This window comes from Physella acuta, unplaced genomic scaffold (assembly GCF_028476545.2).
Source record: "Physella acuta isolate Inbredline_101_S28 unplaced genomic scaffold, ASM2847654v3 ptg000738l, whole genome shotgun sequence".
Lineage (NCBI taxonomy): Eukaryota > Metazoa > Mollusca > Gastropoda > Physidae > Physella > Physella acuta.
Window position 1 is genome coordinate 769,059 of NW_026732256.1, and position 17,640 is coordinate 786,698.

The window sequence follows — 17,640 nt, forward strand, 5'->3', positions numbered from 1 at the left end:
GGTGACACCATTGCGAAAAATTACAAAATATATAGAATAAGTATGCATTTTGCCAGATCGATAAATGACTAATTAAAATGAATTCCTTCGTCCTCTCTTAAGCAATCATTGTATGTGTCCTCCAATAGGTTTACTATTGCCTACCATTACCCTGTAGTAGCTCCTTACAGCTCTCCCACATTCAATAACATGGATTGGATTTCTCTTGAAAAGGTGAGTCCATGGGAGAGGTTGAAAACCCACCCCTTCGCCACTTCTCCACAGTCTCTAGTAACATCGGGAGTTAAACCTTGGACTAGATTTCACAATGTTGTATGACGCAGGAGCTTATCTCTTACCCAGTCAGCACACATATATTGGCCCAATATTGGCTAAACATTGGTTACCAATATTGGCTACATCTTGGTGCAACATTGGCTTAACGTTGGCCAAACATTGGTAGTGAAACTCGGCATGATGTTGGCGCAATGTTGGCACAATATTGGCTATATCCCGGCTACATATTGGCCCAACATTGGCTAGATCTTGGCCAAATATTGGCTATATCCCGGCTACATATTGGCCCAACATTGGCTATATCCCGGCTACATATTGGCCCAATATTGGCTACATCTTGGCTCAATATTGGCTATATCTTGGCCCAATATTGTCTATATCATGGTTACATCTTGGCCCAATATTGGCTACATCTTGGCTCAATAATGGCTATATCTTGGCCCAATATTGGCTATACCTTGGCTCATCCTGTATTATATCCTGGCTACATCTTGGCCCAATAATGGCTATATCTCGGCTATACCTTGGCTCAGCCTGTATTATATCCTGGCTACATCTTGGCTCAAATTTTTATTTTTAGCATACAAAAAGATCCATTCTCATATCAGTCATAATATTTACAAAGGTAATTTCAAAATGTGAAAGAAATTTTAATCAAAATGTAGTAAAGCAGCAATACATACACAAGAACTGCTCATCTATTAAAATCTGTATTATACCATCCATTCAATTGTAAGAAAATTATAACTATACTATAAAGTATTGATTGAAAAAGAATATGTAAATAATAGTGTAGTAACTTTCATTTTGACTTTTATACAAACAAATTAAAACAAATATACAAAACATTTTCATATAATGTAACAGATGTTAAGCAGGCCTACAGTTTAAATTAAACTAATGTAAAAACTTAATTTACTGTACAAGAATACAGAAGCTGTCTTGTACTATGATACGTAAACATAACATTAAAAATAAAAAGTATAAAATATTTGTCTAACAACATTAAATTGCATAGCTCGTTTAAGTATTCTAATTAAGGTTTACATTTTAATGCTGGACCAGTCTGCCTTGTCCATAAATAACAGAACGAAAATATGTTCAGGATCTCTAGATTGTAATTGTGGTTAAATAGTGTTGAAATGAATGCCATTGTGTATACAAAATGTACAATCTTTCAAAAGACAGATGGTTCGAGGGTTTATACGCATTGTGTAGAACAGGAATATCACTGCGATATTCAATAAATGTTTTTTTGTCTCGAGTATGAGGTATTTAATTATAGTAAACTGAATATATATTAATTTACTTCATTAATTAGAAATAAATATCACCAGCAGAAGTATTGTCAATACAAATGTTGCAAGCTTTTTTCAGATTGTACAGTGAAACTAAATAATGAAAGAAATTTGCAACTAATTCTTTAAAGAAAAAAATGTCAATTGTATATTTCATTTAGGGCATTAAATCTACACTAAACATACATACAATGCCAACTTAAATTATTATATTATAACAAAAGGAAACAATTTATTAATTTAAAATCAGCATTGTTCTTAGACTATTTTGGTAAGAGCATCTTTTCTTTTCGTTAAGCACTTAAATGCAATATGTATTAAACTGTTAACCTGATCTATCTGATCAAATTTTTTTTTTAAAATCTGATCTAAAATTATTACGAAAATCACTGTTGTCCTCATTCTTGTGGACCCTTGTGGAGCTGAGAGACACAACCACACCTCTCTATTTTTATACTTGGTTTTAGGAGATTCCCCAAAGTTGTGTCCATAACACTCTGCCTGCTTGTGTTTTGTTGGTTTCTGATATTTTCCATGTTTGTTTTGGATAACAAACTTTCTCTTTCCTTTGGGATTCAAATCCAATAAAAGCCTGGTTGTTGATTTGTGCAAGGTATGTCATAATCCATCCACATTCTAAAAAAGAAAAGTTACACACTAAATGTCATTTATGAAATAATTACAACCATACACTGCTCATTTTGCACTAAATTTATTATGTTTATTTTATTTTGCACTGATCTGAACATACAACAAGAAGCCCCTAACATCATGTTTGCTACCTTGTAACGATATATTATATAGGTATAAAGACTGGTGGTCTGGGGTGTTCATGCTACCCAGGTAACACTTATACTGCATATATATATATATATATATATATATATATATATATATATATATATATATATATATATATATATATATATATATATATATATATATATATATTTATAAACAAAAGTGAAAAAAAAGACCTGGTAATAAAAAAAATAATAGTATGTATATAAATATTATAAACCCCCTACCCTATGTCTCTGAGTTAAGAAGGTGCCAGACAACTTTTGAGCAATTTCATCAACTTTATCAATTCAGTAATTGAATGATTAGAGTGACCCAGAAGTAATGCTTGTGGTCTGAAATTATTTTACTAATATCAGTAAAGGCATTAACTACACATGCTGATCATTACATGCAAGCAAAAATTACTAAATGAAAATTATTATTCACTTTGAAACAATGTAAACTTACAGTTGTTAAGTGTTAAGAACATTTAGTCATTTTCTGGTGTAGCCAGTATTTGGTGAAGTATCAAGCAGTGGGGACCTTATAATTTATTAAAGATTGATATATCTCCAGTGGGCTGATTGATATACACAACACCTGGAGGCCTGAAAATAAATGGCATTCTTAGTTATTAAATATAATAATAAAATGAGTGAGTGATACAATAAATGATAGCCAGATTAGATACTAATTTTTAAGTATCTCTGTTTATTTGATCTCTGTATATAAAGGATTGTGTAGTCAACACTATATCTAGCCACCTTTTTTATTTCATAGTCTTAAATTGGGTATATATCAGACTTAGGTGAACTGATGAATGTACTACTAACTTGGCTTTATGTTTAGCAATAGTGTCCTCAACCATTTGCCTACTCTGTCCTCTATATGATAATATGAGTAGTGTTGATCATTAAGTATGGCTTACTAATAGTACCATCTTATCGCTGTTGGTCATGAAATTAAGTGTTGCTCTGAGGTCTCCACACTACTATTTACACAACTTACATCTTATTCATCAAAACATGCATTAGACTGGAATCCCCAGGGAAAAAGGAGGGTGGGCCGGCCAAGGAAAACATGGAAGAGAACGGTTGAGGAGGAGGCGAAAACAGCTGGGCTCTCATGGGCACAGATTAGAGGAGCAGCCCAAAACCAAGTCCGCTGGAGATGTGTGGTTGCAGCCCTTTGCTCCCCAGGGGCCACAAAGGAGTGATGATGATGACATCTTATTCTCCCATAGGGAGCTGTAACAGTAATAGAAATTTGAATGACAATCTTGAATCAATTTAGAATTCTAGTTGACTAATTTTTTTCAAAATTAATACCTATCAAAATACACTGTTTAACATGTAGAAATTTGTTCTATAATTGTGTCTACTGTTCCTCTCTCTCTCTCTCTCTCTCTGAATTAATTATTAAAGACAGTTTCAAATCCTTACACAAATAGGCCTAGAACAATAAAATTAAGTTTTTTTAAAAAGTTAAAGTGAATAATTATTTATTAATTTATAAACATTTAAGCCCCCCCCCCCCCCCCTTTCCCTGTGCGTGATAATTATACCTAAAGTTGAAAACCAATAAATACATCGATCTATCAATAATCAATATAACCCCAAACGTACTTGCATACTTTTCAATACAAAAAAAAAGTGCTGTCAAAATTAACCGCCCTCTGATTACGATTTTTAGTTATTTAGTATTATTAGAATCTAGATCTATCTAGATCTATCATAAAGGAGATTATTGTAAAATGTAATTATAGCCTAATGCCAAAATAAACAGAATATAGACTCTAGTATTATTAATATATAGATCTAGACTAGATCTAGATCTAGGCTCATTTTATTACCTCAAATAAACTACCTTTTATAACTTTTATTTGATGACTTAGGCCCATAAAGTTAAAGTTTCCAACAAAAAAATACGAGTTTTCCAGATTCTGCATAAATACAGTTATACTACTTCTCACTGTTGAACTAAAATGGCTACAGTGGGCCTACCTGTTTCACTGTGACTGGATACAAAGTCTTTTGTTAAGAAAAATGGCGCAGGACCGGGATGCTGGCTTGCGAACAATAGGAAGGAATGTGAACAAAGGGACAATGGGCGACAGGGGGCCGGTGGCAGTAGCGCACACAATTTTAAAAAGATTAACAAAATGTTTAACACATGCAACGTAGTCTGTTATTGATGCTATGTTTACATTAGAGCATGATATTAAAAGATAAATTAATTTTAGTTAACATATATTAAGTTTAACAAGCATATTTAACTAAAATTTCTGCAGTGAATCCATAAATCAGTGTAATCTTGGCAGCCAAGGTAAAAACGGTTAAATATCAAGGTATCAAGGGATGCAAGCATGTACAAATCTTGGCTGTACCCTGGCGTAAGCTTGTCCAATGTTTGGCCATGATTACAACATTGGGCCAAGGTTGGGCCGACCCTGGTATTACATACTGTGTTAGCTGGGTACTTTATAAAGAAACAAGATAATTTTTGGGCCGACAAGTACAAATGAACTGTTGTTGGTTTAAGATTTGTTTCAGATAAATAGCTAAAAAAATAGATTTGATCAAACATTTGTCACTGGCTTTTTAGCATTTCACTTCATCTAGTAAGTAATACATCTAGTGTGTGAGTTCTATCTTCTTTTCTTTTTTATTTACTATTAATTTGATAGGTTGAGGCATTTCCTACTGTTAGGTGTAACCTAGATCTAATACTTTCATTAAGTGATTTTATAAATATTAAAATTGAGACTAAGCTTTATTCTTTATGTGTTTTAAATTTCAAGATTTACAAGTTCAACAATGCCAAGATTAAGCACAATTACAATATTTCTGACATGTGTGTGCCTATTTATTAACATGGCAGGTGAGTAGGCAACAACAGATAATGAATAGCATCTTATAGAGATCTAGATTTACATCTATCTAGAGTCTACTAACTTGTTATTTACAGGATGACCGTAATTTTTCATTATTATTAGCCTTGCATAGATTAAATATTTTTAAATTAATTATAAGAATACATCTGCTAAACACATGAAAAGGTGTTTTCTATAAAAACTGCCCCACTCCAAAAGTGGAAAAAGGACTTATATCATGAAAGGAGAGGGGTTGGGTTAGAAAATGTGAAAACCTTAAGTAGTTAAGAGTACCGTTTTATTTAACTTTTGGTGTTCATTAAAAAACAAAACAATCTGACTTAAATTTCAGCTGCACTAAAGGCCCTTAACTGCACACGACCCACTGTATACAACAGAATAGCCTCTATAAAATGTTCATCAGAAGCTGTAGACAAAATGAAGGATTGCAAATTTCACATTAACACTACTGTAAGTTGTCAGTGTATATGTGTGTATGTGTATATATATATATAAACACACGCAAAACACATGATGGTAACATTGAACAAAACTTTTGAAGTAATTAATTTTTATTATCTTGTAGGACGTGGCAGTTATTGTGGATGCTACCGACATCCAGTCGACTCGTGTGAATGGATTATTCCAGAACAACTGTAGCCTCCAAATTCCACTTTTGAATTTAGGCCCTGGTCAGCACCAGATTTCAGCCAGAATGACCCTTGATACAGCAGCGGGAGAAATGGTGTACATCAGCCCTTCTTTTGAGATTAATCTAAACTGTGAGTGGACACATATCACAAACTATACTTTTTTTTTAAACTGTCCGTAGTAAGTTTGTTTACTTCTTTTTTTTTTTGGCAAAAAACTTCAATCCATCCATGTAATGCATTGCTGTTTTCTTTTTCCAATTAATAATTATTATGTTTTATAAACTGTAATTTGTCCTGTAGTGGATGCTTAGTCAGTAGAACACAGTTGTTATGGCAACTCTGTTGAGGAGGTAGATTCAATGTCTGTAGCTTAGAGTAAACATCTGGGATGTAATGGTGCACGGCCCTTGAACAAGCAACATATTTTTATTGTATCTTTTATCCTTTTATCAGATACTATTTCTGTACCAAATATTTAACTTAACTTTGAACTTTTACCATGAACTATATGATGAACATTGATTGAATTTCTGATTTGTTTTTATATTTGATGAAAATTGGGGAGCTAATGTTTTAACCTGGGGTTTTCATACAAATTCATTATTAAAAAAAATTCTCATGTGTTTCTTTTGTGTCCAGCTTCCCTAGAAAAATTTTACTGCGATTCATTCTCTCATGATGACAAACAGGAGATAATTACGTGCAGCGCTGATATGGTTTATTTAAATATCAGCTGTGATTTTAATATCACACTAGAGGTATGTCGATATATTTCAGTGAAAGGTTACTGCATTAGTTGAGATTTCCTCTTTTATCTCTCACTTAACCCTCGAAAGGTCATTGGGACACCAACTGACTTTTTTCATTATTTTTGCTACACTTCCGAATATTCAGCTGATTTTTTAAAATTTTAGTAATTGTCCAATTTCATCTTCTCCATTCATTTTCTTCTATGCCTCTCTTCCTTTATTTAAAATATTGTTTTTTTAATGGCTACAGGACTCCCCCCCCCCCCCCCGATCCATTACCCCTGAGCCATAGCCCTAATCCTAACCATAACCCTAGCCATAGCCCTAACCCTATTCTAACCCTAGCTGTACCTTAAGCTACTTCAGGGGGTAATGTCCAACTGGGCGGGGGGTAATTGACAGGCTGGGGGGGGGGTAATCACTCCATGATGGAGTCATTCCAATAACACGACTTTCAGTTTAGCAGTCAAGTGCTCTACCACCCAGCCTCGTCATCCCACAAATCACCTTTGTTTGAAAGTATCTAAGTAGAACTACACAATTTCCCATAAAACAATACGTTTGCTATCTTAACTCTTTGGTCAGCTTTTATTTATTTTTTTTTAAATATTGATCTCGAAGCTATGATTAAAATTTAAAGTCAAACAAAAATTTCTGTAGGGTGTTGAGATGCGTGCCCCGGGAACTGTGTCCTACATTAGTGAACCAATAGAATACAACAAACTCGTATACAAGGACAGGTGCATGCTGACTGTTCCATTTGAAAACTTAACTTCAGGATGGCATTCGTATTCTGTAAACATGGAACTGATTAATGGCTCAGATGTCATTCAAGTTAAAAACGGCTCATTTGGAGGTGTAAAATATAGTAGGTATTAGTAGGTAATCTAAATGAAATTTTTATAATGAAATGAAATAAAATTTAACACTTCCACCTGATAGAGATTGCTTTCATCAGAACAGGAACACCAAATTTTTTTAAAAAGATCATTTTTTTTTTAAATTCGAAAAAGCTTTCGCTTTTTAACAGTAAATTAGTTAAATATAAAATAACTACTATGATATATGGCCATTTTTTTTTGTAGAATTCAAAAGTGTTTCACACTAATTAATTATGTTGTTGCATTTGGAGATGCATAGTTTGGTGATGCACCTTTAGTAGTTAAGTTTAGAAATAGCATTGGAAGCCATTGTTCAGTAGGTAGGAACCAATAGAAAGATATAAAGTATTATAAAGCAAGATCAGTTGAAGAAGGGAGTTCACCAGTGGAGTGCAGTTATACAATAGATTGTGTTACCAGTAGGGGTTAGTCTACAATCAGCGTTTGTCAAAGATTGAGGTTATAGTCAGGTGATTAGTTAGTAGATGAAGTCTAGGTTTTGTTGTAAAGTTGAACAGATTTCAGTAAAGTAGTGTTGTAGAATATCATAAATAGAGATAGCTGAGTTCTAGAAGATAAACGGATAAAGTAGATAATGCTAGGTACAGATTTAAGCTTTTCTGCACTTAATGATTAAACATACATATAATATCTTGCACAACACGTAGGAGTTGATTGAGTGTTAGTTGATATTTTACTAAATAGTTGTTTATATAAAATAGATGGACCCACATTTTAATTTGTGTCTAATTAGTATCTCTTGCACCCCACACACCAATTGATGAAATGTGCATTAGTATTTTACTAAATAGTTTTATGTATAAGATTAAGCGACTTACCTAATGGTTTAACTGTTACTTTTGTTACTTTGTTCATCAATCAAGTAGTACACATTTAAAAAGTAGCCCTATATAATGAAAAAAAAAAGAAAAACTTATGTCCTCTTTCAAACCTAATGGTTCTTGTAGCAAATAAAGTACAGTTCACCAATATCTGTAACCTCAGTGTGTAAAGGAATATTTTGGTCAGCACTTCACCCAGAAGCCTTTACTTTAGCCTTACATTAGCCTGGTACCCATTTGAGCTGACTTGGCTCAGGGACACCACAAGCCTGGGATCTGAACTCAGGACTTTCATGATAGCATTTGAATGCTCTAGCATCTGACCATGACATTCCCTTTATTAAACACATATTTCAATTCATTTACTGTATCTATTTTTTTTCCTTCTCTATGCCAAAGACAAACTTGCATACAACATGAAATTTACTCATTTAGTCTATCTCCTCCAGCATTGCCATCTGTAGACTTGAGCCCTTCCTGTAAATCCCAGGGCTCTAAACTCATGTATCCTGGAGAAACTAGAACCTGTACCTGCAACATGACCAAACAATCCAATGAAGGCTATGCTGGCTGGTACTTTAATGGAGTTGTGGTAGTAATAAAAAACTTGACAAAACCTGTTCCAGGAACTCGGAATACAATATTGAATGTTTCATACGAAGATGTTGGTAAGTTGACCCTGACTAATTTACAATCTTATATATCTGATTTGAATGCATTGCTATCATATATCATCCTGCATTTTTAAGAAGCCTGGACCACATGATAACAGATGTCCTTTGTGAAATTGATAAAGCAAATGTCTTCTATTATAAAATAAATTTGCTAAAGCCAAAACATTCAATACATCCCTAAAAAGAAAATTATCAAACCACTTTATTCTTCTCATCGATCTATTTATTTTTAGTATTTTGAAACCTACTGTGCCTATAAATAAAGCAAAAACAATATTTTAATTGCTTCAATACACTTTTCATTTTATGTTGTGTGCTTTTTGCAATTGTATTGTATTATCATTACTATTTATAAATACTCAATGAGAATTCAATCGTGCCTTATATAATAAAAAAAAGGTTATTTATATCTTATCAGTACATTGATCATAGTAATTTTCTCTCAACAGACAAACATAAAACATTTTTCTGTGCACCTGTGACTCTCTTGGGTGGAACAAGAACATTTATATCATATTCCCCTCATTTGGCAAGTATGTTATGTTTTACGTGTTGGGTTATGCTGAACAGAATAAAAAAGCTTTTGAAGAAGGTAGTTTTTGCTGCTGGTGTATAAAACTGCTGCTCTTAAAATCCATTGTATATCATTATAACATAAAATGTTTTGATGGAAACACATTGTGTTGGACTAGTAGATGCTAAACTAATTGCTGAGTACACAACTTGACAGCTGTAGTATGTTGTAGCAGAAATACTCTACAGCTAAAAGGCTCTCCAATATAATAAATGGAGTTTGTTGGGCATTCATTAAATATCACTTATTTTTTATGTTAATCAGCCTTATATACTAAGTTTTCACACAAAATGAGTTTATATCACAAAACACAATCAAATGTTTTCTCTAAAAAGATATATATTTTTTTATTTAGCATGACATTCCTAACATTGTCAAATATTTAAAATAGATTACATTTTCAAATTGTTGCCAACAATATCATCCATTAAATGCTTTACCACTGTCAACTTTTATTACCTTCATAGCGGTAACAATATTACCTGTCAATGTTTAAAATGTTTACATAAGGTGCCATTAACAATAACATCTTTCAATGTTAACTATATAACTATAAACATTTATTACCTCCTCAGGGGCACCAAAAATAACGAACTTCACTGTCAATGGCACAAACACAGATCTGGTGGTAGACCTGAACTCAACGCTTGTAATGAAATGCTCTGCTGATGGAACTCCCAGTCCTAGACTATCTCTGACACAACATGGTGAACTGCGTGATTACTCCTTGTATGGTCTACTGGACACATATCTAACAATGACAGACTGCAGAAAAGCTGGACAATATTCATGTCAAGCTAGTACCCAAGGCTTCCCTGTGGCTGACACCAAATACATCAACGTTTACATGCGCTGTGAGTTTTGTTATATCCTTATAAGTTTATTTATTTTCCTGTAAGGTGTTGTCCTAATATAATAATCTAAAAGCTATCCAGCTTACTTGATTGTATGGGAAGAATAGGTGTAACAAAAAAGTAAAACTACTAAAGCAATTCTGCTAGTATTTAAACGCAATGGAGTAAGGATGCAGTTTATCATTTTGTTATATTTACGTATAAACTAAATCCAAGATAAAACATGTTTATAAAAGTTTATGTGTTGTACATTAATATTAAAAATTGTAAAAAAAAAATATTTGTAATAATTTATCTGAAAAAAATAGCAATTGTAAAGCTGTATGGCCAGTATAATGAACCCTAGTGGAAATAGTTTAAAATGTTCCATTAACTATAGTGATATTGTAGTGTTATTAAAATAAATGTGGTTATAAACTTGATCCTATGGTTATTGTTAGACTTTAGCAATAATTAAATGTTTTTTATGTTTTTAGTATATTTGGATATATAAATACAACCAAAACATTTTTTTACAATTTTGGACTGTAAATATAAATAAACATGGCTTAGCAGTTAAAGTTAATGTGGTTTTAAAAAGTGTGATTTTAGTAAAACAATTATTATCAGCAAAGTTTTGAAGATAAAGCATTACAAACAGGGGGTTTTCAGAAATTGGATCACACTTCTATACAGCTGATAATAGTTTGTCTAAATAAAGTGAAATTCTAGGCTAAAATTAGGACTTGAAGAAACATTGGTTTTTAAAATATTAATTTTTTCAAGCTTTTCAAGTTTACCTTTTTAAATTTATTATTATTGCCAAAAAACCACAATTTTTATTGAAGTATTGAAGGCATTTCTTAACACTTGTTGGGGTCCATTCTAAGCCATATGTGTGATTTCTTGATTTCTTAGTTTTCTGTAAATTTTGGCACTATCTTAACAATCTTTGGCTACCTCTACATTTCACGCAACTATGTTTAGCTAAACATGTGATTTTATTTGCAGGTCCCCAAGAGATCTATGACAACAAAAAACCTGCCAAGTACAGTGTGATAATGGGCACTAGGGCTGTGGTCAACATCCAACTGATTGGCTACCCAGCACCCACCAAGCTAAAGCTGGAAAAACAAAGTGATGTCAACATGACAGACTTTACAGTGGCATACAGCAACACTACTGGCCCCATAGGGTATGTCAGTGTTGTGTTCAAAGCTGAAGAGAAACACTTAGGCTGGTACAAACTTGTTGTTGGAAATGGAGTTGGTGAAGACCTCAGCTACAGTTTCAATATTGTCAAAGGTCAGTTTTTATTTTATTTTATTTTACAGAAGAGCTAAAATCTTCTTCTTCTTCGTTCTTAATTTTTAGTGTTGGAAGTGGGTTTGAACTCGAGACTTTTTTTCAAATTTATCAACCATGAGCTTTTTGCCGACTCGACCACAATTATGCTTTTTTTTAATTATATATACAAGTCTCAACATATTAATAGATATCCGTATCATTGCTAGCAGTTTAACAAACAATGATAAATAATTACAAGTATAGTTTTAAAAATTAGTGATTGTGCATACTTATATTGATACATATTGAAAGTAGTAGTTGTTTTATAATTTTTTTTCTGATTATACTCAAATTTTAAACAATGTTGTCCATAAATTCATTAATATAGTATAATAGTCTTATTTTTAATGACTTCCTCACACAAAACTTGTGAAAATTATCAGACAGAAAGCATTATTGTTGAAAATACATGCTGATTTTTTGGTTTAGTGTGAGGGGGTGAATCTCCCCACTTATGTAATAACTAGTGCACTCTAATTGCATATTAACCCATTGTTGTCTCTTGATATTGATTAAAACAAAAATTTCTTGAATTTCTCTTGTAGGTTCTGCCAACAATGTCTGCAAGCTGATATCTTCTTATGGTGTCTTGTACCTGGCAATGGTCATGTGGGCTCTGGTGTGGAAGTCGGCTTGAAATTGACTTGATCAATTTTGGTAAAAAAAATATTTTTTTAACTGCCTAGGGTTCTTGCTAATTTAATAAGTCTTAGTATAGAAAAATTAATATTTTTACATCAAAATATATCTGCTTTACAAATGTCCTAGATATTTTGTATCAAAACATTTTTTTTTTCAACAGCAAATTCAACTTCTGGATTAATGGATACTGGATTTGTTCTCCTTGTATTTGATGTAGTTATCAAGTGACATGTAACAAGTAACATTAGTTATTAACCATGTTGTTATTTCTGTCAGCCCACAATTTGTGTACTCTATGTAATTCATGTCTCCTGTTTAAAGCTAGCTAAAGATATTTTTTGCTACAAAAAAAAATCCTTATGTATAATTTTGTTACAATTTTTTAAAGAAGAAATCCTAAAATAAAGTCAATTTAAGCAAATAGAAAAATTTAAAGAAAACAGTTTTTCAAAGCTTTGCATAATACTGTATACAATGTGTTAGGGGTTCGTCGAGATATAGATATCTTATATCTTACTTCTGACACCAAATGTTAGGGCGGGGATTAAACCGAAGAGGTGATCTTATTCACTCATCCGTGCACCTTTGCGTGGTGACAAAGGGGTCTAATAAGACCTGAGCAAAACTAATTAAAATCTATACAACACCAATATTAAACTAAACATAAAACATAGTAAACACACATAATATGCATTTATTTATCTTCAATTGACGTCACAAAGGCTTATATGTTAAAAGCAAAAGACACAATACGGATAAGACCTGGCCAGTCTTTCATATTCAAGAAAACATCACTTGAATTTCTAATACAAGTCAAAAAGACAAAAATAATCAAACTTACATTTCGATGTGGAATTATTCACCGTAGTTACTGACATTAATTCATAGAAAACACATATATAAGTGTGGATAGCAAACCTACATTTACACAACTCAGAATTTATACATATGAATGTCATTTCCTCTAGTCCTAACTTAACTACTTGCACTGCTTATGTAATCTCAGAATCACACTTGTCAAAATTATTCTTCCTAGTCCTAATTTCACTTGTACTGCTATGTAATCTCAAAATCAAAAACGTAAATGTCATCGTCTCTAGTTCTAACTTTACTACTTGCACTGTTATGTAATCCCAGAATCACACGGTAAATGTTATCATCACTAATTCTGATTCCACTAAGCAAACACGGTTTGAATCCTTCTATGAATACTCATCAGTACTCACAACAATCTAGCTTGACACTCAAGCGGCAGGGAGATTTCCAGCCACCGGAATACAACATTGGGCCACTGGGACAAACATTGGGCCACAAAGATAATGGCCACTGGAACGAAGAACATATCTACACGGCAGGAAGATTTCCAGCCACTGGAATAAAGCATTTGGCCACTGGTACAAACATCGGGCCACAAAGATAATGGCCACTGGAACGAAGAACATATCTACACGGCAGGAAGATTTCCAGCCACTGGAATACAACATTGGGCCACTGGTACAAACATCAGGCCACAAAGAAAATGGCCACTGGAACGACATCGGCCACATGTATAAACACCCAGGTCACACATGTAAATATCTGGAACGAAACACATATGTACAGCAACAAAACATCGGCTGGGCCAATAATCCAGCCTTAGTGGCCAGCCATAAGGCTGCCACCATCCGAGGCCTAGACCATCGTGTCTAGCCTATGTGTCTGTGAGAGAAAAGAGACTTCAACATAGTCGCCTTTCCTCATATATAGGTTAGTCTCACCCCCTTATCATCTCCCTAGAGCTATAGAACCCGAGTTGGGCTCCGTCCCATCTCTCGACGTTCGAGATAACACCGGTCACTATGCACCCATGCGTTGCACACCCGATAACTGACCGCTATAGATCTTCACGTTGTCTCAGGGCTAACGATCGTGTCATATACCGCTCGAGCTAACGCACGACCACGCGGTACTCCCGCCGCGTTTCACACCTGACAACTGGCCACAACAGAGATCCTGAGTAATGATTCTACCGGGACGTCCAGCGGCATGCCCGAACTCAACTTTAGACATAAATCGCCGCGGGTGTCTTCCCAGCATTACGTGCCACTCATGCACCTGCATAGAACTCGCAGCCCTTAACGACCAGAGTGAGCCGATAACCTTTAATTAAATTTTAGATTTCCCCGGCCTGCTCATCCCCAATATCTTAGATTAACCCCTTGGGTTTCTGTAACTAGTCCTAGTCACCTTAGCCCCTTTAATAAGCACCCAAGTTACCATTTCACTTAAAAATAAACAATATAGTACAAGCCAACATGCTTACTTAAGAATCAACAATTTGGTACCAGCCAACAAATGTAATGTGGTAGAAGTATCTAAATGAATTTGTGTTTCATTAAAATATCTTTTAAAACAATGTAGTATTTGTAAAAAATTATACATTTTAAAATCAATTATCAGTTCTTGGGACAAATTTTAAAAGTTCTACATAATCGATCAATTGTCTTGCATCAACACTTTCCTTAAGCCCTTTTTTATACGGATAGTATAGTTGTTATTAATTTTCATTCTAAATTGTAATGTTGGACTGAATTTCCTTCAACTCGTATTTATTAGGCCAGTTACATGTCAATGTGTTATGTGTTGTATGGACCATCGACTCCAATTTCAGCCTGCTTTTCTGTCTGGATTTCCTTCCACCCTTTGTCCATCCAAGTACAAACAAAAAGGCAGCAGTTGTTTCTTCTAGATGGGTTGCAGTCCCCAACTATCCGGCCTCAACAGCATAGGGGTGTGAACTGTGGATTTTTCAGTTTAGAAACCATAATCGTTCACTTTACTTTTTTAGACCTATAAAGCCTTTGGGAAGCAAGGACTTCAATAGTGCACATAAGTCCCACAGTCCTAATTGTTTCTCCTTCCAGTTTCCTTTACCAGGATTACTTTGGCTGCTCAATCCATCCCCATTCGCGTGCTGTACTAACCCAGTGTGGTTTTTCACAAGTCCTTCCATTCACTTTATTATTCCATTATTTTTACATACTACATTTTATATTATTTTATCATGCTTACTCTAGAAAAAGATAATAGTAGTTATGCTATATGGTCATTTTAGCAAGGATTTTTAGTGTGTTCGGAGGTTTAATTTTTGTTTATGTGAACATTCCATTACAAGCGTATAAAATATAAATAATGTTTTTTTATAAAATGTTCTCTAAGAAAATTGAAAATAACAAAGCAAATTTATTTTTAAGAAGTGCTGTATTCCTTTAAAGGAAAATTATGCATGTTAATACAAATATAAAGGAAAAGCCAAAAAAAATACAATCTTATATACAATTGTATAGATTTTGAAATGTTTTTTTACATGTTTCCTTACCTAGTCACATAGCATATATAGCTGGCTTTTTGTATTAATTAATTTTATTTAATGTAGTCAGTAATTTTCCATTTTATTTTATTTTACTTTAAAGCTTTAACAATGACATGCCTACATGTCTAGATCTATAAAAATGATGTTATTATAAAAGGGTATTCGGTTTGAATATGACAAAGGACACTTGTTTGTCACAACATTTTTTGACAAACACAATATTTACATTTTTATTTATTTATATAATTGGATTGCTAAAAAATTCAGAATACGAAATACCAATATTATAATAAAATTAAACAGTAAAAATGTTTATATATATATTTTGAAACATACTTCAACAAAATAAACATTTGAATCAATCTTTTTTACTGACCTTCCTATCAACAATTGAATTTGTAATGTATACCTAGATTCTAACTCAGTAACTGATTGGATAAATTAAGGTGTCACGGCATAATACTGACACCATAATATACCTGACTAGTGGGGTAAAAAAACATACCTTTGAAGCCAAAGAGTCTCATCCTTTTTTCAGTGTCATTAAAATGTGTAATGTCAAATTAACTTGCCCTAAAAGAGTAATATTTATTATAAACAGGATGATCAGGTGTTCTATCTCCGTTCACTAAGAAATATTGCCTGATCACTATTACAGTAATTAAAATTTTCGACCCCCACACCTTTACATTTTAGAAACTACGAGCCGGCCCGCGGCATAACATACGCCGCTATTTAGTTGTTGTTTTTTCTACTTTTCAGTAATTCATAATTTGTGAATTCGACAGTACCAACGCTGACACTGAAAATATTTCTTTAAAACACTATAAGTAGCTCGTTAAGGACCATAACCCCCCCCCCCCTCCCCCCCCCCCCCCTCCCCCAACGTTTAAAATCGTTTCAAACTAAATTATCTGCCCCTAATAGCCGTCACTAAACCCGACGCCACGAAGGTAAACATAGCGTGAACCACAGCTCACTAAGACCATGTAGGGGTGGGGATGGTAGGGAGCACGTTTATAGCTTGTTTTCTAGCGTCTCTCAGAAGAGAATTATATATATAGATGTTAGAAACATTTTTTTTACAGTTGTTTCATGTTAAATGATGTTTTAATAAATTGAAGCTTAAGATTGAAATCCATGTTGACGGCAAGCTGTATAAATAGTTTAAAAAGAAAACACAAAATCTGCACTTAAAAGCCCATAAAAGGCAAATATAGCTACTATTTTGGATAATCAGATAATTACAGCACCAACCACCCATCCTCAGGCATATCTTCTTGGAGACTGCATCCCCAAAATGAAAACAAATATATATTTAATATAGAAAATACTTAACCCCCCCCCCCCCCCCAGGAAATATATAATGTCCAGATGGGCCCTGAAACTAATGCAAAAAGTGCATGTGCGTAAATTTAAGCTTTGCACTTGTGACCTATTTCTGAAGTCTAGATTTTAAAATATTTAAACGTACGCCATAAAAACAACTTCTAATCCGACTCTAGATCTAGATCTTTCCCCTTTTCAAGTAAATAATTAATGATATGTCAGGATTTCACCCTATGCAATAAAATCTAAAATTACATTTACAAGTTTCATATCTTCTTTTTTATAATTTTTTTTGGGGGGGGGGGGGTGGCGGGGCTAATTTTTCTAAACAAGATCTCGAAAATGTCTTAAAGAAACATTGAAAATGTTATAAGTGCGCTTCCCCCCCCCCCCCCCCCCCCCCCTCACATACACACCCCGGAGGAAAGTATCTAAAATCTAAAAGAACCATGTGAAGTGTAGTTGATATGAATCGGGCCAGCCCTAGTCAAGTAGTTCCTGAAAACGCAGCTGAGTGTGATGAAAGTATCCGGTT

The 17,640-nt window shown here is 33.7% G+C and overlaps 1 protein-coding gene and 1 long non-coding RNA gene across 2 annotated transcripts in view; one reads left to right on the forward strand and one right to left on the reverse strand.

Annotated features, from left to right (window-relative positions):
• The window catches only part of LOC131950116 (uncharacterized), an 89,883-nt gene that overhangs the window by 55,753 nt on the left and 16,490 nt on the right, over positions 1-17,640 (forward strand). Inside the window, exons 2-4 of the mRNA XM_059312156.1 lie at positions 5,158-5,237; positions 5,582-5,700; positions 5,816-6,011. Coding sequence (XP_059168139.1) covers positions 5,174-5,237; positions 5,582-5,700; positions 5,816-6,011 — 379 coding nt within the window. The 5' untranslated portion in view covers positions 5,158-5,173. The remainder of the gene's footprint in view (positions 1-5,157; positions 5,238-5,581; positions 5,701-5,815; positions 6,012-17,640) is intronic.
• Positions 2,684-3,854, reverse strand: LOC131950122 (uncharacterized). Its single transcript, XR_009388288.1, has 3 exons — positions 3,366-3,854; positions 2,826-2,965; positions 2,684-2,710 (listed from the first exon to the last, which is right to left on the reverse strand). It is a non-coding gene; the product is annotated as an uncharacterized LOC131950122 (long non-coding RNA).